We start from the raw sequence: 25,751 nt of genomic DNA, 5'->3' as shown, positions 1-25,751 counted from the left end.
TACTTTCATACACCCCTCTATAATTATATCCCCCCTGAAAGTGTCTGTACCCCCCTGTTATACCCCCCTGATCAAATAAAAAATGTCACTCTTTGTTTTTAAGGGTGGGGGAGGGGGATTGAAAAAATATCCGTATCAAATGGAACATTGTTTTCTTTCTATTTATCTATTTGTCTTTCAATATAATTATCTATCTATTATAATAATTAGCAACTAATATTTATCTAGACAAGTGAACCAATTTCTGTTTGATCTTGCCGTTGGTGGAGCTGTCTTCCCCGCAGGATTTCAAAATCTTGGATCTAATACTGTAGGAATGGATATAGAATATAACTGGATATTATGACAGAAAATATGTAAATTTAGGTTGCTGACATCGATCACTTTTATTGGTCAGTTTGTTCATCCAGTAGGAGGGGAGGGGATGGGGTAAAAGGTAAATATGGGGAATCATTATTTTAGCCAGCTGCGAGTCACACTTTATTACATTACATGAAAATCCAGTGCAACAATCCAGTAATAATATATCCATTACTGTAGGAGCTCTCAGCAATGTAGCTTTGTACACTATTGTACTAGGTAACTTATTTATTAGGTCGACCCGCGACCGTGGCTTAACACAATTAACATCCGCTCAACGTTATAACTAAAGACGTTAAAATGTTTCCTGCTGCTACTTTGTCAGATGCGCGACATTAATAGTTAGAGTATATATGTGGCATGACTTGGCCCAAAAACAGACACAACCTACCATACACAGTTAGGACTTTAAGAAAAAGGTCGTGCAATCAAAGAGTTGGTTGTCCGTTTGGCGTGTCTCTTCAAACACACTAATAGAAATAAGGGATTTGATTAATTAAATATTAAAGAGGCCTTTTTTTGAGAAATTTTAGTTGTAAAATTCTATATTTATTTTTAAAAAAGATTTGCAAAAAAAGTAAATTTATTCAACTTAAGATTTATTTCTGGATATATTTCTAAAAATATTTAAATTTTGCTTATATATTGATTGGCTGATCGTTAATAAATTGCTTTCCACAATGTAATTTTAAAGTAGATTTGCTACATAAAATGATTTTAAAAAGATGAAATCATCTATTTAATTATCCTTCTATTTATTTATTGTTGTTATAATAACTATGAAATTAATCCTATTGTACTAACTATTGTATAAAACTGGGAACTGTTACTTAGACAAATATACAACTCTTTTTTGACGAAAATGGCGGAAAAAACGGGTGTTTGATAACCTTCTTTGGTACTATCCCTTATATGATAATATATAAAATGACGTGAAAAAAGACCTAATAATTATTTATATAATGTCTCTATATCATTAAGTTTGACTATAATTATTCAGGAAAAAGGATGACAACATCCATAAAAGCGAAGCACTGAAACGGTAGGACAAACGGACATTAAAACTTGAATAGTATCAGAACTGAATAATCAAAATATAAATTCATAAGGGTCAAATCAAAATTGTAAGTAAATTTGTTTAAAAACTGCTTGATACAGGATAATGTTTATGGACATACTTACATTTTAAGGACTTAATTATAGAATTGCTTCGCTTATTACATTATACTTTGTTGTCCCAGGAATCAATATACCAAAAATCAGATCAATCATATGATTAGTTCACATAAAAATTTGTTGTTAAAAAAGTAAAAAAATCAACATGTTTAAAATGGACGTACGGATATTTTGGTAATGATTATAGAGTTGCTACGCTTTCTAAATCGTACCTAACTACTAAAGGAATCACCATGCAAAATTTGAAATCGAAAGGACAATTCTAACATGCCTAAATTAATGAAAAAAGCTATCCGTTACGGACGGACGGACGTACGGACGGACCGACCCTAATTATAAAAAAAGCTTCGCTTTTAAAAAGATAATAAATAATGAATTGTTATCAAATCTAAATGCATTATATAACGTACAACCATTCGATCTAAAATAATTTAATCTAAAATAATCTAAATAATTTTTATAACTAAAACTACTTTATGGAAAAAATTGAAATCAGGAATAAGCGAAACAAATCTTAAATAATATTCGGTTAAAAATGTCGTAAATTTTACAGTGTGTTGCCTCCCAACGACAGCTGAAAATCCAGTATAGGTTTCGTGATTTTCTTTTAGAATTAATTTCATGTTGGTATTAGCTGAATTGAAATTAAATTGGGGGTGGGTTAGTACCCCTCTAGCGGTAAGTTAGGTGCTAACTCAAAGTAATAAACAAACAACAACCCCTTCCCCTTTATTTTCATTTTTTTAAAATCAATGGGGGGGGGGGGGGGGCTGCGTTTTGTTTTTAAAATCCCCACCACAAGAAAAAAATAGTTGTTTTACATTATTTGTGGTGAAATATTATTCCGACCGAAACTAATAAAAAAAAGGATGACAACATCCATGAGTAGTAGATCTTTTCATGAAAATACACTTTTTCGAATTTTAGTCTTCTGCTAACCTAAAAAGTTACTTTAGGAGCCCAGAAATACATGTACAAAATTTTAGCTCTCTATCTCTACTGGCGACCTAGCGCCAGGCATGTAAAATTTCAACAGATAACGGTAGCACGGCGGTTTTAACAATATCTCAGCAATGTGCAGGTTTTAAGCTCTTCTGCATATTTCAATTTAAACACATAAGGACAAAGGTATATTATCCCAAAAATCTTTTGTCAAAGTCTACTCTACACCTAGCGCCAGTCAGTTTTCTAAAATCATGCATTTTATACCTGTGAAAATAGAAATCGCCAGCGCTAGGTGTAATGTAGACCCTGACAAAAGATTTTTGGGATATTATATCTTTGGCCTTATGTGTTTAAATTGAAATATGCAGAACACCTAAATTCATCTTCCAAGCCATTCTCTAAGCATTTTATTTTTTTTATGAAATAACGGTATTTCAAAACTGCCCTTTGAAAAGGCCTAAAAAATATCTTTTTTTGTCACTTTTTTCACTGCTTATAGTTACAACTTATTAAGATATTATGCTCAGTTAAAAAAAATTGGCGCCTCCAGCACCAAAACCGGCAAAAACTGGCAGTTAAACTTCTGTGCCCCTACTTGCCCCCCTCTTCGGCCATCAGTAGTTATCTCAAGAAGTAAAAGAGATATCACACAGAAAGAAAACTTTTTAAATAAAACTGAACTAAGTAACCATTACAGATTTCATTTTGGGACTTTCCTTCCAGGGGCTTGTGGAGCAAAAGACCCCCCAAAATACTAAAAAATATAAGTTCTGAGCTTATTTTTAAAGATATCAACCTGATTTTTTTTTGAAAACTTTGTTAACACAATGGAACTCAGTAACATTTACAGATTTCATTTTTGGACTTTCCTTCTAGGGGCTTATTTGGCAAAAGACCTCCAAAAACTAAAAATATGCGTTCTGGACTTATTATTAAAGATATCAACCTAATTATTTTTGAGAAAACTTTTTTCACATAACCAAACTCAGCAACCTATACAGATTTAATTTTTGGGACTTTCCTTCCAGGAGCTAGTGGATAAAAAGACCCCCAAAAACACAAAAAATATGAGTTCTGAGCTTATTTTTAAAAATATCAACCTGATTTTTTTAAAGAAAACTTTTTAAATAAAACTGAACTCAGTAATGTTTTCACATTTCAATTTGAGACTTTGCTTTGAGGAGCTTGTGGAGCAAAAGAACCCCAAAAACACAAAAAAATATGAGTTCTGAGCTGATATATAAAGATATCAACCTGATTTTTTTAAAGAAAACTTTTTTAACATAACCAAACTCAGTAATGTTTACAGATTTCATTTTAGGACTTTCCTTCTAGAGGCTAGTTGGGCAAAAGACCCCCAAAACTAAAAATATGAGTTCTGAGCTTATTTTTAAAGATATCAACCTCATTTTTTTGTTGAAAACTTTGTTAACATAACCAACCTCAGTAACCATTACAGATTTAATTTTGGGACTTTCCTTCTAGGGGCTTGTGGAGCAAAAGACTTCTTTAACACTTTTATTCCTTCTGGGGCAGGTGGGACAAAAGACCCCCAAAACAATAAAAATATGAGTTTTGAGCTTATTTTTAGAGATATTGAGCTGGTTTTTTATGAAAACTTTTTTGAAAATAACTGTACTAAGTACCCATTACATATTTAATTTTGGGACTTTCCTTCTAGGGGCTTGTGTAGCAAAAGACCCTCCAAAACACTAAAATATGGGGGGTCTTTTGCTCCACAACAATCTGTATACATTACTGAGTTTGGTAATATTAAAAAAGTTTTCTTTAAAAAAATCAGGTTGATATTTTTAAATATAAGCTCAGAACTCATATTTTTGGGTTCTTTTGCTCCACAAGCCCCTCAAAGAAAAGTCCAAATGAAATGTGTAATGGTTACTTAGTTCAGTTTTATTTAAAAAGTTTTCTTTACAAAAATCAGGTTGATATTTTTTAAAAAAGCTCAGAACTCATATTTTTTGTGTTTTGGGGGGTCTTTAGCTCAACTAGCCCCTAGAAGGAAAGTCCAAAAATGAAATCTGTAAAGGTTACTGAGTTCGGTTATGTGAAAAAATTAGGTTGGTATTTTTAAAGATAAGTCCAGAACTCATATTTTTATTTTTTGGGGGTCTTTTGCCCAACTAGCCCCTAGTAGGAAAATCCTAAAACGAAATCAGTAAACATTACTAAAAAGTTTTATATAAAAAAATCAGGTTGATATCTTTAAAAATAAGCTCAGAACTCATACTTTTTGTGTTTTGGGGGGTCTTTTGCTCCACTAGCACCTAGAAGGAAAGTCCCAAAATGAAATCTGTATAGGTTGCTGAGTTTGGTTATGTAAAAAAAGTTTTCTAAAAAAAAATTAGGTTGATATCTTTAAAAATAAGTCCAGAACTCATATTTTTAGTTTTTGGGGGTCTTTTGCCAAACAAGCCCCTAGAAGGAAAGTCCCAAAATGAAATCTGTAAATGTTACTGAGTTCCATTATGTTAACAAAGTTTTCAAAAAAAATTAGGTTGATATCTTTAAAAATAAGCTCAGAACTCATATTTTTAGTGTTTTGGGGGTCTTTTGCTCCACAAGCCCATCAAAGGAAAGTCTCAAAATGAAATGTGTAAATATTACTCAGTTCAGTTTTATTTAAAAAGTTTTCTTTAAAAAAATCAGGTTGATATCTTTAAAAATAAGCTCAGAACTCATATTTTTTTGTGTTTTGGGGGGTCTTTTTATCCACTAGCTCCTGGAAGGAAAGTCCCAAAAATTAAATCTGTAAAGGTTGCTGAGTTTGGTTATGTGAAAAAAGTTTTCTCAAAAATAATTAGGTTGATATCTTTAATAATAAGTCCAGAACGCATATTTTTAGTTTTTGGAGGTCTTTTGCCAAACAAGCCCCTAGAAGGAAAGTCCCAAAATGAAATCTGTAAATGTTACTGAGTTCCATTATGTTAACAAAGTTTTCAAAAAAAAATCAGGTTGATATCTTTAAAAATACGCTCAGAACTCATATTTTTAGTGTTTTGGGGGGTCTTTTGCTCCACAAGCCCCTGGAAGGAAAGTCCCAAAATGAAATCTGTAATGGTTACTTAGTTCAGTTTTATTTAAAAAGTCATCTTTCTGTGTGATATCTCTTTTACTTCTTGAGATAACTACTGATGGCCGATGAGGGGGGCAAGTAGGGGACAGAAGTTTAACTGCAAGTTTTTGCCGGTTTTGATGCTGGAGGCGCCAATTTTTTTTAACTGAGCATAATATCTTAATAAGTTGTAACTATAAGCAGTGAAAAAAGTGACAAAAAAAGATATTTCTTAGGCCCTTTCAAAGGGCAGTTTTGAAATCCCGTTATTTCATAAAAAAAATTTAAATGCTTAGAGAATGGCTTGGAAGATGAATTTAGGTGTTCTGCATATTTCAATTTAAACACATAAGGCCAAAGATATAATATCCCAAAAATCTTTTGTCATGGTCTATTCTACACCTAGCGCTGGCGATTTCTATTTTCACAGGTATAAAATGCATGATTTTAGAAAACTGACTGGCGCTAGGTGTAGAGTAGACTTTGACAAAAGATTTTTGGGATAATATACCTTTGTCCTTATGTGGTTAAATTGAAATATGCAGAAGAGCTTAAAACCTGCACATTGCTGAGATATTGTTAAAACCGCCGTGCTACCGTTATCTGTTGAAATTTTACATGCCTGGCGCTAGGTCGCCAGTAGAGATAGAGAGCTGAAATTTTGTACATGTATTTCTGGGCTCCTAAAGTAACTTTTTAGGTTAGCAGAAGACTAATATTCGAAAAAGTGTATTTTCATGAAAAGATCTAATGAGTAGCAAAGCATATAAAAAACATGAAATTGACAAAAAAGGAAAAAATGAGTTACATCGCAACATATTACAGACAGCTATCTATAAATATTAAAATCATGCCAGCCATAACTAGAAACTATTTCTTTTTTTCCTATTATTGCATTTAAATGGATGGTGGACATCCTTGGTATAATCTTTATATTAAGTTTGATTATACAATTAAAATTATCGTACTGTATCATTTTAATTTGGACACTTATATACTTCCTTATCGTAATATGTTCATAATATTCATAATTAACAGCGTGGCACAGAATCTACTAAAACGTATGTAAAATCCGCGAAAATTAACATAGCTAAATTCTCAAGAAATTTCAAAATTAAATTTCCAGTATGGCTTCGAAACCCATTAATATCCACTGGATCAGAACCGTTCTCGACGGAAAAATCATCTAATGCATCGTATTACAGGCAATTTTCCACGAATATCAAATAAAATTAATAAGATTAAGGCCCAGCTAGATTTACTCTAATAATTTTTTATTTTGATATCCGCGGAAAGCTGTCTATGATACGATAAAATTAACAATGATAGGAATCCATCATTAAAATTAAATTTTCTATTTTTGCTAGAGGGTATCCAGAGAGGCATTCATAGCCTGAGCCCAATTTACAAATTACTGTTGTCATGCTGTAATATACAGCTATTCCATGTTGGATAGTTTTGGAAATGGGTTCGAATCCCTACTTGTGTTAATACATTAAGACACTCTCTGTTAGGAACTCCAGGCAGCCATTTTGGCCACAGGAGAAAAGATACTCTGTTTTTGGGCTGTTACACTAAAATTACACTAAAATTTTAAGTTTGTAATAGGATATTTAGTGTAATTTTACTTAAAATCTTAAAATGGCAATATCTGGCAAGAAGGAACGGCTAGGATTTTGTGCTCAACTGATTCTAACTACCATTAGGTCCTATTTAAACGCCCAATTGTCCAAATGTTTGGGAAATTTTTTAATCTAAAGTTCGGTTAAGGAGGGGTGTGAGATGTTTTATAACTATCTTTAAAAGTAAAGCTTTTATGTGATTATGGTCGGTCTGTCCGTAACGGTTAGCTCTTTTTGTTAATTTAGACATGTTAGAATTGTCTTATTGATTTCAAACAGCTCTTAAAACTAAAATTAAAAGTGAAGAGTCGACTTCTACATATTTCAATAAATATCTATATTGGGTCTCTAGGGCTGAAACCCAATAAAGGCACTACTATAAGAAACAGTAAAGAAATAGTACAAATTTTCCAACCAATACTTATCGACCATACTTACAAACAGTTTTTTCCTACGGCTAATTATTTAATACTACGTTTTATTTAAGATTAATGACATTTATTCAATGTAAAAATCGATATATAACTAATGGATGTTGCAGCAGATTTTCATGTACTCTAACAAAGTGATACTCATAGCTGGCAAAAATGAAAATAACCCACATCAATCCCCTCCCATTCCATTGAATGAACGGACTGACGAATAAATAAGGACAAAATTAGCAACACAAAGCATGACAAATTTTTCATTGTCAATATATCCGCGCTTTCAATATCCAATAATGTAAAGGACAACTTTCAAGGTCGCTTAATTTCCGGACTAAAGTAATAAAAAGTGGATATAGGACACGTGTATATTGACAGGGGAAAATTTGTCGTCAATTTAGCTTGCCAATATGGTACTCGTTTATTGGTCAGTTCATTAATACAGTAAGATGGATGAGGAGGGCGTAAGGCTACAAGTTTCACCTTCTTAGAGTACATGATAATCTGGTGCAAGATCCAAATAATAATAATTCCATTATTCAAATGTATATTTGCCTTTTATGCCCTGATTATGTTTATTTATGTGTAACTGTAAAAGATTATAGAGTAAAAATCTAATGAAAGAGTTAGGGAATAGTCCCTTTCGTGGCAACGCCCCTTAAGGGGCGATTTGTCGTATTTTTAAAATGGCTTTTGGGTTAGGTGATTGCCCTACAGGGTTAGGCAATTAGCCCCGCAGGGTTAGAGCCCCCCTCAGGGGCTATAAATAGGAGAAAAAAACGAAGAATCGCCCCTTAAGGAGCGTTGCCAAGAGTTAATATTAGAGCAAAGCACCTATTTAGTTTTCTTTTAACGTGCTAGTTGCTTCACCACTAGCCCCAAGGGTAGATCAGAAAAATAGCTTAAAACCTACCCAATACATTGATAAAGCTTTCCTGAAAAGTACAACCATTTCCGATCAGTATTTTCCTAGATATTTTGCGCCATTAAAAAACCTTACTACTTTATATAATATATCCATAGACACAGTGTTTCGCCCTTTTAGGGCTCATCAGTATGGCTCAATTCATTAGAGTTAATTTTGCACGTGGCTGGGCTTGAACCGGGAACCCTTAGATTACCAGGCCAACACCCTACCCATTGCGCCATTACCCCATGATGAGTAAGGAATGAAATTTCGACCAGAGAGCTCAACCAACTCATGATTAGTTGGGGGCCTTGCACCTATGGCTAATTAGTACGGTTTTTCATTCCCCTGAGAGTGCTCTAGTTCAGCCTAATACCTGACCAAACGAGCTTATATATCCATAGACACAGTGTTTCGCCCTTTTAGTGGCTAATTAGTACGGTTTTTCAATACTTCATACTATAATACTAATAGTTATATGATAAGCTTCACTGTAAAGAAGAACCATATCGGTTCAGTGGTTAAGTAAATGTATTTTTCGAGATCTTACAATACATTCAACAACTTAATAATTAATATGTATACGAGACATACAAAATTAATTGTAAAAATCCTTAATTATTACACGGTGGTTTGATCGCAAAAAACTGTTTAATCTTAGGTTTCCTTTTATATTTTAAAAGCGAAACATTTCTACATTTATGGCCAGTCCATCAACCCGTTTCTAATGAATAAAGGCATGTTAGAATCTTCCTATCTATTTCAAACTTTGCTTTAAGATTCCAGTAAAAGTTACAATTAAAAAAGCAATTTAATTTTAAAATTATCCTATAGATTTAATATTTGTAGTATTGGTTGGGATTTCTATAACGTTAAAACACAATGTTATAAACAAAGTATTAATATAAACAAGTCTTGAAATACTCATATTAATTTTACGAATATTGATATTTTTTGTTATGTTGTCATCCTTGTTACTATTTATAGAAATTATGCAACAAACATATTATCATAAAATTTTACTACTTAATAAATTTCCATGTAGCCACATAATGATGTTAAGATGGTTAAGAAAATGAATGATAAGAAAGGTTTTAGTAAAAGAAATTGATTTATCCATAAATATAAAATACTATATTTCTCTAATAGTTAAGTAAATAAGACGATGATAAAGTAAATCATATACAGCGTGAGTCCCTAATTTCAACCCCTTTGGACGCTTTGAAAATTGTTTATTTCCTAGATGTTTACAGGCGGCTGCCGTGCTCTGGTTATTAGGCATAACCATTTGTAGTACGAAAAGATTTCAGGATAAAACCCAAATCTACTAGTCATGATGTTTAAATTGTTTTTTAAAAAGATTTTATCATCTTAATTTGAAAATGATACTTAAATTGGTTCGAACAAAGTGGAATCACACATTATTATGTTTATATTACTAAGAATAACGCCCCTAGAGGCTTCTGAGGCTTTTGCGGAAAGAAAAGGAGGGGAGGGGTGGAATTTGAAGTTGACTCTTTTCTTGTTTCAAAAGAATTTTTATTTTGGTGGGGGGTTATTTTTTTTGGGTCGATTTATTTAGGAGTGTCGACTGTCGATGTGTCTTGTCTTAAAATAACACTTTTCCTGAACCTATAAGAAGCTTCATTGTAAAGAGAAGCATATCGGGTCTGCCGTTAGCGAGATCCTTTACCACACACATACACACAGTCAGACATACTGTTACTTTTACATAAGGATTATTCTTTTTTCAGGTGCCCTAGCCATGCTGACAATGAATGCTATTGAAAAAAATGGAGGTGTTGTTAGATCCTCACTATTAGGTAATAGTCATTTGTCAAATCGTATTATAAACAGCTTTCCGCGGATATAAAAATTTACAATTAAAAGATTAATGCTAGTTTTTTTTAGTCCAGTTATGCCAATGGCACAAATGGCACAAAACTGGTTTAAATCTTACTACAGTATATTTTTATATTCGCAGAAAAATGGATATAATACGATGCTATACATAATTTTTCAGTAAGGCTGAGAACCGGCCAATTACACTACTTATAGAAAAAGGTCTTGAATATAAGTTTTTTTTTTCTTTTTCTCTAAAAGAAAGGTTATATCTGTCCTATCTTAAAAGACAATTTAAGTCTTAACACGATCCAAAAGCCAGAATATTTTATTATTTGAAAATTCCTCAAACCCCTTTTGTAACCTCATAAGTAAAGTTATGGGGATAATTTTGTTTGCCCTGTATGAAATAACAATTTAGAATATGTAGGGTCTATAAGTATAGGTGCATAGATAAAAACAAGTACATGCAGGTTTATAGATGCAATGCTTTTAAATCTGATAGCATAAAAATACAGTGATAAAAAAAAATTTAATGGAAAAATAACAGTGATAGGTAAAGAAATAATGTGATAAATAGAGACTATGGATGGACAGATAAATATTTTTATATACAAGTAACAGCATGTGTGTCAGTCTTTCTGTAAAGTCACGCTTACATCTGAACCGATATAGTACATTGTAGTTTACTATAACTCAAATGTGTATGTTTATAAATTATAACTATTTTGAGGAAAGGTACCTCACCATTCTCAAAAGAAATCACCCAAAATAAAATATATATTCCAATTAAATAAAATTTTTCTCTTTTAAAACCAAAACCTAAATTGTAGAGAAAATAAATAAGTTATGGCAAAAATGAGAGGGAAAAAATGAAAAGATGAAGGGTGTTTTTTTTATATAGTTACTACACTCCTAAAAACGTACTGTATAGCTTAGAATGCCTCGAGGGGTCAATTGTTTTTATAGCGACATTCACATACAAAACAACAAAAAAAGTATATTTGGGTATTTTAGGTTTCATGACATCGCCTCTTAAGGGTCGTTTTGTCGTATTTTCACAGTAGCTTTTCTCCTATTTCTAACCTAAACTTACCTAAAATGACATATTAAAAGCAACTGTAAAACCCGACGAAACGCCCCTTAAGAGGCGATGTCACGAAAAAGACAATATCCATTTTTGTCAAAGATAGATACATCCTATTATATAATGTAATAATCTTTTTTTGTCTGTAACGAAGGATCTCGCTAACTGCTGAACCGATATGGTTCTCCAAAGTAGAGAGCCTTCACATTGGTGCAGGGATGGTTTTAGGCAACTTTATGCATTTTCTATTTAAGTCTTGGATTGGTTGTAGGCTGTTCTGCTCTTTTCTATCCATTTAAATACAAAGCCCATAGAACCTTGGGGCACAGCAGCTAGTATTTTACATAGCATTGTTAAATAAATTTAAAATCTTATTTTTTTGTTACTGTTTTATAACAATCCTTAAGCTACAATTCTTAATGAACATTTGAAATGAAAAAAATGTTTTATGCATTTGTGGTTGTATTCTTTCGCTCCAGTTATGACAGATATAGTGTATATTAAAGTTTTTACTGGGTAGGGGAAAATCTAAACCAGCGGGGCCTTTACTACGTTTACATTACCCTGCGGGGCTAACTCCTACCTCATATAACATAACCTAACTTGTCTGTTGTTAATGCTAAAATAATCGAAATATAATTACTTGGATGTTACACCAGCTTTTTATATACTCTAATAAAGTGATAAACAATGCTAGCTAATAAAACATTACCACTTTACCCCATCCTTTCCCCTCCTACTGGATGAACAAACTGACCAATAAATGAGGTATTCTATAAGTACTATAGACAAATGCTTTTCATCTTCTTTTACAAATGTAAATTCAAAATTAAGATTTTATTCGTTTTAACAAATTTGTCCGTATACATAGTCATTGAAGCATTGATTATTCAAGTATTATAGACTCTTAGAGAACCTGCGCTTTACAAAAAAACAGTAACCTTAATCTATGTTAAATGAGAATATATGCTTGACAAGGTGACATGCGTTATCTTTATCATTATATTCTTAACGGAATATTACAGTTGTTCAGAGTGGAGCTACTCCATAATTAGACTATTATTTTTACTTTACAAAATATCCACGCTTTCTCCAATAGTAGTTGAGTAACCATACATATTTTTCTAAAGTAGATAATAAATTTATATATGTTAAAATTGTCCCATTGATTAAAAACCAGGCATGAAAAGACTATTGTTGATTTTTGTTGCTGACAGCTTTCAGGATATTGATATAAATAATAATAAGATTAAAACTGGAGTTCAATTTATAATGTTCACTTTAATATTCGTAGAACATTGTCTCTATACATGATTTTTTCAGTAAGGCTTATAACCAGTTCTAATCCAGCAGATATTGAAACCTACACCTTTCATTTTTCAACGCTTCTATTACTTATGTGCTACTTGTTTTTATATAACATAACTGTTTAAAATTAAAAATTATGCATTAAATTGTTTAGTGGACATAATAAATGTTGGAATTACTGTTTATGATTTTGGTTAAACATTGCACTTTTTATAATCTATTAAAGTCACAAGGGTGATTATATTCATATTAAGCGCAGCATTTACAAAAAAAACTATATGTTCTTTTAAAGAAAATGATAAATTATATAAATAATCGGACGTACAGCTATCCAGAGCTAGGTTGTAAATAAGCTGCACTTTGTATTCATTATTTATTTATATATTAACTAGCGGCTTCACCCCCCAAGAAAATAGTTATAAACCTTCCCGGGACCTATGAGAAGCTACCCTGTAAAGGATAACCCGATCGGTTCAGCGGTTAGCGAGATCCTTCGCTACAAACAAACAGACAGATATCGTTCTACTTTGTATTATAGATAGTTGTTTATCGCATTATATTATAGACAGCTTTCCGCAGATATTAAAATGGAAAATTAGAAGCTATACATGATTTTTTCAATTTGGCCAGGAACCGGGTCTGATCCAGCGAATATGAATCGGTTTCGTTCCAATACTGTAATACTAATATAGATTCTTTGGTATATGAATTGAGCCTATACAATTTGTATGTATAATTTAGATAATGTTTTGACTGCATATGAGAGAATACAAACTAGAATACAAAAGAAAAAAGGCAGCAATGGAAGGTAAGATAGATAGATAGATAGATAGATAAATAGATAGATAGATAGATAGATAGATAGATAGATAGATAGATAGATAGATAGATAGATAGATAGATAGATAGATAGATAGATAGATAGATAGATAGATAGATAGATAGATAGATAGATATATAGATAGATAGATAGATAGATAGATAGATAGATAGATAGATAGATAGATAGATAAATAGATAGATAGATAGATAGATAAATAGATAGATAGATAGATAGATAGATAGATAGATAGATAGATAGATAGATAGATAGATAGATAGATAGATAGATAGGTAGATAGATAGATAGATAGATAGATAGATAGATAGATATATAGATAGATAGATAGATAGATAGATAGATAGATAGGTAGATAGATAGATAGATAGATAGATAGATAGATAGATAGATAGATAGATATATAGATAGATAGATAGATAGATAGATAGATAGATAGATAGATAGATAGATAGATAGATAGATAGATAGATAGATAGATAGATAGATAGATAGATAGATAGATAGATAGATATTTAGTTAGGACTGTAAGACAAATGTCTTTTAATCAAAAAGTGTTACTTTAGTTGGGTGTTACCTAACCTTAACTAAACCCTGGGTTCTCCTATAGAGAAAAATAGTGATTTTAACCCTAATTCCTCTATGCTTGTGTGTTCTAAAAATAATTGCATATTTCAAAATGTAAATAATTTTGCAATAAGTATGAAAGTCTTATGTGTCCATTTTAAAGACCAGAGGACCGATCCTTAAAAAATGATAACAATATTATATAAAATAAGTTTTTATGTTTTTAATGGTGCAAATATTATTTTCCTGTTTATTCAAATGGATGAGTTTCCGAATCCTATGATATAAGAAGTACTACTGAAGTCTTGTTGGAAGAAAAAGATCTCTGAAAATGCTGGCCTAAACTGGTTGTACTCTTTAGTGAATCAAAATTTTTGTCTAATGATAGTTTTAGGCTTTTTTAACCCCGTCCTCCCTCCCCTTTAGGCTAGTGGCAAAGCATCTAGTATATATTCGTTAAATTTTAGCTTTGTATATTAAAGGAGAAAGTCGCTCAAAAAATCAGCATGTGACGTCATAAAAATGAAGGATTATCCATCTATTTTTTAGGGGTTTTCTATCCCACTCCTGCTCTCCTAATCCCTCATTTTATGACGTAAGAATTTTTTGTTGAGCGATTTTCTCCTTTCACGTATGTATGAGTTTTCTAAATGTACTAAACATTTTACGGGACTCTATAAAGTTAGTTTTTTGTTAACTATTAAAGCTTTTTAAATATTTAAGTATTAGACCCCATTAGGGCCTTAGCCTTGAATTATTTCTGCATTTCATCACATTTCCAGGGATCTAAAGAGATAAGACAATGACCGAGAATTGAACTTTGGGAACTAGTATAATAAACAGCTAATGTCCCCTTCCTCCCTGACACATTTCGCTGTTTTTAAACTTGCACAGTCCATAGGCATCCATTATTAAAACAGGGATAGGTGATCCAAGAAAAATAAACTCTCAAATATAACTATCAAAGATAAAATTCAAAATCTAAATTGACGGCAAAAATGCCCCTGTCACAATCCACGTTTTCTATATCCATTGAAGTCATACATAGCTTTTTAAGATATTGAAAGAATATGAAGGTAGAAAATCCAGGTTGAACTTAATCATATTTTACACCCTTTAGGGAGCAAGATATTTCCACAGAGCAGTGCTACAATTAATGTGTTGATAATGTCAATATTTATGGAAATTACTTTTATTATACTTTATTGTTTTTTTTTCAATGCTTTTCATAATATATAAATCTTTTTAAAGCATATTTTTTAGATAATTACAAAAAATACTCAATAACATAATCTTTGAATAATTTTGGGTTAGCCAGATTTAAAGAAATTTTAAATATTAATTTTATTTTAAAAGAAAGAGACACCTAGTGAAAATTTGAAGAAAAAAAAATATTTATTTTATTCTATTTGTTGAAGAATTAATTAGCTATTGATTCACAATATAATTAGGATAAGAGAAATAAAATATCAAAGAATATAAATTTTACTTGGATTTTACACCTATTTTCATATTCAGTAATAAAGTAAAACACACAGCGGGCTAAAAAAAAACGATTCCTATCTTCCAGCCCCTTTACCTCATCTACTCCCCTCCTAGTGTATGAACGAACTGACCAATAAACGAGTGTATACGGGTTATAGGATATACGTGTATATATGTATTTGTAGAGGAAAATTTGTAGTCCATTTAGCTTGCTAATATGGATCTCATTTATAGGTCAGTTCGTTAAAAAGTAGGGGGTGGGGGGAAAGGATGGGGTTGATCGTTATTTTAGCCAGCTGCGAGCATTATTTAATCAGAGAACATGGAAATATCGTGCAACATACAAGTAATTATATATCGATTTTTCTATAACAATAATAGTTATTTTTGTTTGATATGCATTGAGAATGTATGTCAGTCAAGATGATCAAGCATTATCGGTTAAGATGAATTTTTCTTGGACTGCCTGCTTTTTAAGCTTTTATATGGATGTTGTCATCCTTCTTTAATAAACAGATCTATGGTACAGATGTGTATATACAGACAACTACCTCCCTTCATTTTCAAATACCTCTTTCGTCTGCTTCTAAATTATTTTCTGCTACTTGGCTGTTGAATAGAAGCGATACCATTGGTGGATTTTCAATGACTTAAATGAAAGGTTTCACAAGACGGTTGCGATGGGGAGATACAGTTATATTTCATTCTAGTGTTTTACTCTAATGTTTGATATGCATTTAGATAAAGGAGAAATTGCAAAAACCAGCATTTGTCAATTATAGCTTTTGAGCATTTATTTAAAACTGTAATTAAAATTAATTATTATTTTTTTTTCCTTCTTACCAAGCATATACATCAAAGGGTGGGGGTAAAGGTTTGATTACCACCCTCAAACTTGAACCCATAGACGTCCAAGGGGGGGGGGGGTAAAGTGGGGATTACCCCCCCCCCCCCATTTAAAATTTACCCTTACCCTGGGGGTGCCCCCCCACAAAAAATAAAAAATCTGTAACAAAAAAAAATTTTCCGCGCTTCGCACGCATTTTCTATACTAAATATTTCATAAAATTTAAATTACCCCCCACAAAAATTTTACTCCGAGGTTAAATTTTAAGGGGGGGTAAACAAAATTTACCCCTGCCAACAGATTTCAGGGGGGGTAATTACCCCCCCCCCCCAAAGCAAATTTTACCCCCAGGGTAAAAATTTTGGGGGGGATACAAAAAAATTATCCCCCTAAAACGAATTACCCCCCCTTAAAATTATTTTATCCCCCCCCCAAAAAAAAGCTTGAACCCCTCTCTTTATCCCTCTTGATTTAAAAAAAATAGATTACCACCCTTAACACTTTGAAATTTCTCGTTTTACCCCCTCCCTCACAATAAAAAAACCTAGGACTTCCCTGTTATCAAGGACAATTATGACCAAAAAGATAGTTTTAACTTTATTGTTGCAACACCTAACTTTTTAAACCCACAAAGGAATCCTTATCTTTTTGACGGCCAATCAAATTCAATATTTATTCTAGTATGGCTTTGAAACCGATTAATATCCGGTGGATTAGATCCGGTTCTCAGCCCTGGTGAAAAATATTGTACAGCATAGTTTTATAGCGATTTTCCACGAAAATTAAAGTGAAATAAATAACAGTTTTGTTATGTAGGGGCTGTTAACACCATACTAAAATAAGATATAAGGAATATGCATATCCCCCTTTTCACTCCCTCGACGTTTAACACCCCCCTGATAGAACGCTGTGCACGCCCCTGCCTTAAAGATTTTTTTTAATGCATGTCCCTCCTAAAAAACGAGAGTGTTTAATATGGTGCAAAATCTTATAAAGATTGCATGCGTGTTTAATCTATCAACTTCAAGTTAGTCTTGTGGGTGTTTATTTAAAAACGTTACAAATTTAGTTGTTATAGGACATGCTATTTTTTCAAATTAATTTTTTTTTGTAAAAAGCCAAGTGGATATAAAATACGAGGATATATTGACAATTTGACGTCAATTTAGGTTGCTAATAAAGTCCTCATTTATTGGTCAATAAGTTCCTCGATGATCAGATGAAGGGATGGGGTAAAGTCATAAGGAGATAGGGGGTTTTAGTTATAGTAGCCAGCAGGGAGAAACATTTTATCAGGGTATACGAGAATCTGTCCCAATATCCACGTATTCAAAATCCATTAGTTTAACGCCCGACATATTAAAACCATAGGGGCATGACTAAGCAGAAAAAAAAGGTACTACAATTTTATATAATTTAAAAACAATAGATTTACTAGAAATAGATAGATAGAAAAGCCCTGATATTATTACCAATTCAACTTAAGTTTTTATTCACAAACATAAATTCTATTTCAAAGTTATAATCTTAACATTTTTTGAGTGGTACATAAACCTTCAATGGAACTATTAGAAGCTATATTGTAAAGGAGAACCATATCAGTTCCTTCGGTACAGACAGATAGAGATCCTATTACTTTTATATAAGGATAATTTGATATAAATTTATCGTATCTCTACAAGCATACACTCATTCTAAATAATACTGTGTGTAAAATCAAATATGCTTAATTCTTTGAATTTTGATTAGGAAGTACGTGTCAGGTCAGAATATAGTCATTTTACCAGTACACTTCAAAAATATAACGGCAACTCCTTAATTCATCTAAATTTTTATCCATAGCAATTGGTGTAGAATATACGTGGATATTATGGCAGGAGGGAAATTGTCTTCAATTTAGCTTCCTAAGATGGAACTCATTTATTAGTAGGAGGGGAGTGGATCAAGTAAATCGGTTGGAACCTGTATTTTAGCCCACTGCAAATTTCACATTAAAATCTTGAGTTATATCCAAGTAATAATACATCCATTTCATAGCTTTCATTTGCTTATTTGTTTTTATTTCGAATTTAATTTATTTTAAAAGTCACCATCCTTGTGGCCACAGGATGCCAGCCACCCTTGCTGGGTGTCAATAAACATATTTTTTTTGCAGGTATTGGCATTAAGTCAATGAAAACCTTTTTTTATGCTTGCTTGTTTAATTAACCAATTATTGATTTTCATAAATAATTCAATAAGACCGATTGTTCCATTGTATTATTTTTTGTTAAAAATATTTGAATAGGTAATTATAAGTGTTTTATTACAATGGATGTAGGCATCCTTGTTACGGACATGACTAAGCATAAAAAAGTGAATTTTAGACCAATTAGTTTTAAATAAACCCCTTAATCATTTATTATGTCTTAAAAAGCCCTTTGTTCTTTTTAAGCGAAACTTCTTTGTGAAATTAAACTTCTTTAGTCTATGATCGAGTATTAAACACATTACATTTAACTATGCGCCTTAATTGAGCAGTTTTAGAATTAATTAAGATGACCTAGGTGGGGTAAATAAAAGTAAATCTGGTGTTGTAAAGTGATGAAAATAAAGCTTATTTCAAAGGGGGAATGTTAGAAAAAGTATTTATCTTATGATTGTTTCCCTGATTGAAATAAAATATAACATATGTGGTATTCGGCAGCTCTGGGCCATGCGAAAACCAAGATATTATAGTGATGCTACGCACCCAGCTAATCCTGTTATTCTACAATTGTAAAGCCACCTGCAAATATATCCCTAGTAATCTCTATCTCAGCAATTTACCTTTTTTTGTGCTTATATAAGCATTTTTGTCAGATTTAAGTAGGACGTGCTCACATCGGGAAAGTCCGCACTTTACAACAAAAGTGGCTTACTTAAATCGGACATGTCGGACTAACGAGCCATTTTCGTAGGTTAATTGCTTACTTGAAGAACTATTATTGCCCTATAAACCCCTAAAAATCCCCAAAAATAAGGGTGGCTGACAAGAATCAGCCAAATCGGACGCTTTTGACGTAAATGTCTTACAGATTAAGATTTTAATCCGGATTATTTTTCCTCAAAATTTAATCCCTTCTCAGCCATTTAGGCTATATTTGTAGTTGATTGCTTACTTACATCTTCCATTTTTGCTACAAAATCCTTACTTAAACAAGCCATTTTTGTGATTAATGTCCTACTTATATCTTCCATTTTTGCTACAAAATCCTTACTTAAACAAGCCATTTTTGTGATAAATGTCCTACTTATATCTTCTATTTTTGCTACAAAATCCTTACTTAAACAAGCCATTTTTGGGGTTGATTGCTTACTTAAATCCTCCATTTTTGCTGCAAACCCCTTACTTAAATAAGCCATTTTTGGGGTTGATTACTTACTTAAACCATCCATTTTTGTTGCAAAATCCTTACTTAAATAAGCCATTTTTGGGGTTGATTGCTTACTTAAATCATCCATTTTTGCTACAAAATCCTTACTTAAAAAAGCCATTTTTGGGGTTGATTACTTACTTAAATCATCCATTTTTGTTGCAAAACCCTTACTTAAATAAGCCATTTTTGGGGTTGATTACTTACTTAAATCATCCATTTTTGTTGCAAAATCCTTACTTAATTAAGCCATTTTTGGGGTTGATTGCTTACTTAAATCATCCATTTTTGCTACAAAACCCTTACTTAAATAAGCCATTTTTGGGGTTGAGTACTTACTTAAATCATCCATTTTTGTTGCAAAATCCTTACTTAATTAAGCCATTTTTGGGGTTGATTGCTTACTTAAATCATCCATTATTGTTGCAAAACCCTTACTTAAATAAGCCATTTTTGGGGTTGATTACTTACTTAAATCATCCATTTTTGTTGCAAAATCCTTACTTAAATCATCCATTTTTGTTGCAAAATCCTTACTTAAATAAGCCATTTTTGTGGTTGATTGCTTACTTAAATCATCCATTTTTGCTACAAAATCCTTACTTATATAAGCCATTTTTGGGGTTGAGTACTTACTTAAATCATCCATTTTTGTTGCAAAATCCTTACTTAATTAAGCCATTTTTGGGGTTGATTGCTTACTTAAATCATCCATTTTTGTTGCAAAATCCTTACTTAAATAAGCCATTTTTGAGGTTGATTACTTACTTAAATCATCCATTTTGGTTGCAAAATCCTTACTTAAATAAGCTATTTTTGTGATTAACTTCCTACTTATATCATCCATTTTTGTTACAAAATCCTTACCTAAATAAGCCATTTTTGTGATTAAATTCTTACTTATATCTTCCATTTTTGTTACAAAATTCTTACTTAAACAAGCCATTTTTGAGATTAATTTCTTACTTAAATCTTCCATTTTTGCTACAAAATCCTTACTTAAACAAGCCATTTTTTGTGATTTATTTCCTACTTTCATGATGAAAATTGGCAAAATTGAACCTATAATTAATGTAAAAAAAACTTTATAAGTCAAATTATATTAAACTACATGATATTATACAGTATTACAATACATTCAAAAATTTTATATCTTTTTCATGTTTAAAAAATGACTGATGAAAGTTTGTTTTAAATTTATACAAATTAGATGTTTAAATCAAATTCACTAGTTTTCTGCATAAATCAATCTTCTATTTCTGATTTAAAGTTGTCTTATAAAGTTCCAGCAAAACCACTCTAACCACAGACTGAGACAATCTGTCTTTGAAGTGATTCTAATGTACTCTAATGATATTTTGATTGATTTATCAACTCTGTTCTCCAATGAAGTAAACTCCTGAGAAAAAATTACTAAAAATAAAATATATTTAATATTGATATGAAATACACAAAACTACTCTTTCTATCATATGTTTCTTTAATATTTACAAAAAATATTCATGAATTATTATTAACATTTAGAATAAATAAATAATAGTAAAATATCTAATATAGTATTTGTCATTTGGGATTAGACTTTTATTCAAAAAAAAATTTAAAGCTATTATATATAAAAACAAGCAATGAAGTGCACTGATGTCTAAGGGGGGAGGGATGTACAGGTATGATAACCCCCACCCCCAATGAAATTTGGCATTTAGGAACTAAGACATCATTGTGGAGCTTCTATGTAATACAGCATGACACACAAAAAGTATTTTTTAGGGTTTACAGACCATATTACTTAGTGTATCAAAAAAAGTAGCATATGTTGTTGATCTCTTAATATTTCCACACAAGAAAAAAATTTTAGAAAGAGCCTAAATTTTGAAAAAGTAACTTAAGAAAAAGTAACTTACATAAGTTTTAAGTAAAAAGTTAAAATAAGTTTTAAGTTAAAGGATTTTTTTGAGTCTTGTAAGGTTAATGATATTTTCATGATCCTAACTTTATTAACAAAAAAGATATCAACAAAATAAAATTTCATCAAAATGAGTTTTGATTTTCAAAAGCATAATTTACCAGAGATCTAAAGAGATATGTCGAAAAGGTGGCCAAATAAATATCCGAATTCATCCTTTATTATACACATTGTGATGAAAAAATTAAGTTTTTAAAGTTAAAAGCATTTTTCTATTATTGGGATTATTTATACCGACAAATTTTAGTTCCAAGGTTAAAAGTTTTGGGAATAAAAAAGATTTACAACCTGAAATGGAAATTACCATTCCTTTCAAAAAAAAACTTGGAAGTCCTTGAAAGTCCTTAAAAATGTAAGAATCGATCTAGCACCCCAAACAATTGGCAAAACTTAATGAAACTTGATGAAAATATGAAGATTGTTAGCATAATTATCCCTAAAAATTTCAGCTCTTTATCTTTTATAAACCCTTAACCACTTCATTATGCAATTTACATTTTTCTGGATATTTTGTATATTCCATAAGTGTACAGATTTACTGTATATTGTTTCTATTTGTTAATACAACATAAAAGAAAAAGATTCTGTTTAAAGTAAAATGCTTATGTATTGATCAAAAAATATTTTTTTTGATTTTTTACTGATCCACTTCATTATGCAAATCCAAAGAAAATCAATGGGAAAAGGTTTATTTTGCAATTTTCTCCTCTTTTAAAGATTGAAACTCATAAAATAACATTTTTTAAAGGAATTTATGCATTAATTATTATGAAAAACAGTATAAGGTAGAAATTAATGATTTTTATAAATTAGAAATATTTGAAAAGAAGAAATTTGACCCTTATCACTTTAGAGGACAGCTGCTGAACCCCAGTTTTATGGATGAAGCTAAATACTTGTTAAAGATATAAATTACCCTCAAAAGTATACAAAAATGTTTTTTCATGTGTTTAAAAAATCCATTTTAAAATCTTGATTTTGAGGATGGTGGCCTTTAAGGTGCTCTTACTAGTGGTGATGGTGAGCCAAAGTTATCAGAGTGCATGGCCATGATGACAACTTATACATTGCACTATGGTCCAACTTTTGTAGTCATAGCAGCCTCAAGCCATGCAGTATTAAAATAGAAAAAAATTGCAATTTAAATTACTCTAATTCATAAGGTAAATATTGTAGTTTTTAGATAATGGTTATATTTTGTGTTGGGAGGCTCCATTGGAGGCTGCTATGACTACAATAAATGGTACATAGGTTAATAGACAAGTTGTTGTAATGGGCATGTACTTAGAAAACATTTAGCTCACCATCACCAACACCTGGAGTATCTCAAAGGACATCATCCTTAAAATCAAAATTTTAAAGTTGATTTTTTTAATACATTAAAAAACATTTTAGTATACTTTTAAGGGTAATTTTTATCTTTAACATGTATTAAGCTACATCCATTAGACTGAAGGTAAGCAGTTGTCCTCTAAAGTGATAAAAGGTTGAATTTTTTTCTAATATTTCTTATTTAGAAAATTCATTAATTTCTACCTTATACTGTTTTTCATAATAATCAATGCACAAATCCCTTTAAAAATTGTTATTTTATCAGATTCAATCTTTAAAAGAGGAGAAAAGTGCATAATAAATGTTTCTCCATTGATTTTCTTTAGATTTGCATAATGAAGTAGACAAGTAAATAAATTTTAAAAAAATAAAGTTTTTCATTGACACATAAGCATTTTACTTTAAACAGAATCTTTTTCTTTTCTCATATGTGTTGCTTTAACAAATAGAAACAATGTACAGTAAATCTGTACACTTATGGACTACCATAGACAAAATATACAGAAAATGTAAAATGCATAATGAAGTGGTTCAGGGTTTAGGAGTTGAAAAAATCATGTTTCCCCCTTTCTGTCTCAGATGGACGGACAGACAGATAGACATTTCAAATAATAGAGTAGCTTCACTACTAATTATAGAGTAGCGCTTTGCTACTAAAAATAAGCTCAGAACTCATATTTATAGTTTAAGGGGGGTCTTTTGCTCCACTAGCCTCTAGAAAGGAAGTCCTGAAATGAAATCTGTAATAGTTACTTGGTTAAGTTATGTTAAAAAAGTTTTCTTTAAAAAAATCAGATTGATATCTTTAAAAATAAGCTCAGAACTTATATTTTTAGCGTTTTGGGGGTTCTTTTGTTCCCCTAGCCCCTATAAGTAAAGTCCCAAAATTCAATTTTTATATTTTACAGGTAGATCCAATCATATAAATGAGCTTACAAGCTATAAAAACAAGCCCAACAATCCAGGGCAAAATTTGGTACTGAATTATAAATATTCTTGTATCATTTGCTGCATAACTAAAACACACACACATAGAAAAACTTTTGGGTACCTACATTTTTGGGTACCCCAATGCCATAGAAGGGGAGAGGAATAAGGATACTTTGTTAAATAGTTTAATGTTGCTGCCCTACTTATGGATATACTTATTAAGTGCAGTCAATAATTTTTTTTTGGTGGAAAATTAGTGCAGCTACTTTAAAAAAGGTAGTTAAATAATAATTAGTTTATGAAAAAGTAATTTTATGGTAAAAGATCCATATTAATCACAAAAGAAGTTCAAAAATTTGCTAGCATAAAATTTCCGTTTCGAAGACGACATTATTATATTTATAATATGCGCAGCATTTAAAACAACTTTAAAATCATTGTTATGAGACAACCACTGGACCGATTTTAGATTGGTCAACGGATTTGAATTTATTACAACCAGGACTATTTTTTTGCCACCTTGGACGACTAAATTGGCCAAGGAATAGCCGAATACGGTATTATTAAACTTTACTTCCATTTTATGCAATTATTATCATGTCTACAACTTTAAAATCATTGTTACATGACAACCACTGGACCGATTTTAGATTGGTTAACGGATTTGAATTTATTACGACCAGGACTATTTTTTTGGCCACCTTGGACGACTAAATCGGCTAAGGAATAGCCAAATACAGTATTTTTAAACTGTACTTCTTTTTTATGCAATTATTATCATGTCTACAACTTTAAAATCATCGTTGCGCGACAACCACCAGACTGATTTTTGATTGGTCAACGGATTTGAATTTATTACGACCAGGAGTATTTTTTTGCTACCTTGGACGACTAAATCGGCCAAAGAATAGCCGACTACGATATTTTTAAACTTAACATGAAAAAAATATGGGCTGAGTATTTTAAACGGCCAAATCCGGCCGAAATCGGACGATTTCCGGCTGGCCGATAACAAAAACAGCTTGCTAATACTGTTCCAATTTGGTTACACTTTTAAGGAAAGGTTTATACATGTCTTAGGGTTGGTTTTAGGCTTTGTTCCTGACCTCCATCAGACTCCCCAATAGGATAAGGATCAAACAACTAGTATTCTAATATTATAGCTTCTAAAATCCTTATTTCTTAACCAATTTAAAAAAAATAAAGTTCTAGCAGCACAGTTATGGGACCTGGAAAACGATTAAAGCAATCTTATATGCGTAGATTGAATCATACCAAAGATATTAAAAACCGCATGAAGATTTTGGGTTCGCAGAGTTATAAAATTTCAAAAAAAATTCATATCAAGGATATAAACTTTTCAGATAATTGGCAATTAAAATCCTTATTTGTATCATAAAAGGTAATAGCTGCACTATTTTTCCAAATGTTATAGTCATTTTAGACAATATTGACTGCACTTAATACTTATCCTTGTTTCAAATTAGTATAGTATAATGTTGCTGTGCTAAATATGTATATTACTGTCCTTGTTAACATTAGAAGGAATAATGTTGCTGCGTTACTAATGTCCTTGTTAAATTTAGATAATTATAATGTTGCTGACAAACTTGTGGAAATAAAGCACATGTTAAAATCAGTAATTTACC

The 25,751-nt window shown here is 31.2% G+C and overlaps 2 protein-coding genes across 4 annotated transcripts in view; one reads left to right on the top strand and one right to left on the bottom strand.

The window, feature by feature from the left end:
* Nucleotides 1-25,751, bottom strand: part of LOC145328072 (uncharacterized) — a 296,033-nt gene that overhangs the window by 139,166 nt on the left and 131,116 nt on the right. The window lies entirely within an intron of this gene.
* The window catches only part of LOC145327696 (uncharacterized), a 51,524-nt gene that overhangs the window by 1,266 nt on the left and 24,507 nt on the right, over nt 1-25,751 (top strand). The window contains exons 3-6 of the mRNA XM_080171251.1: nt 229-316; nt 543-579; nt 10,263-10,331; nt 13,487-13,553. Coding sequence (XP_080027377.1) covers nt 229-316; nt 543-579; nt 10,263-10,331; nt 13,487-13,553 — 261 coding nt within the window. The remainder of the gene's footprint in view (nt 1-228; nt 317-542; nt 580-10,262; nt 10,332-13,486; nt 13,554-25,751) is intronic.

The sequence above is a fragment of the Acartia tonsa genome, chromosome 9 (assembly GCF_053477335.1).
Source record: "Acartia tonsa isolate MP-2025a chromosome 9, ASM5347733v1, whole genome shotgun sequence".
Classification (NCBI taxonomy): Eukaryota; Metazoa; Arthropoda; class Copepoda; order Calanoida; family Acartiidae; genus Acartia; species Acartia tonsa.
This window is presented reverse-complemented; position numbering and strand designations above follow the sequence as displayed.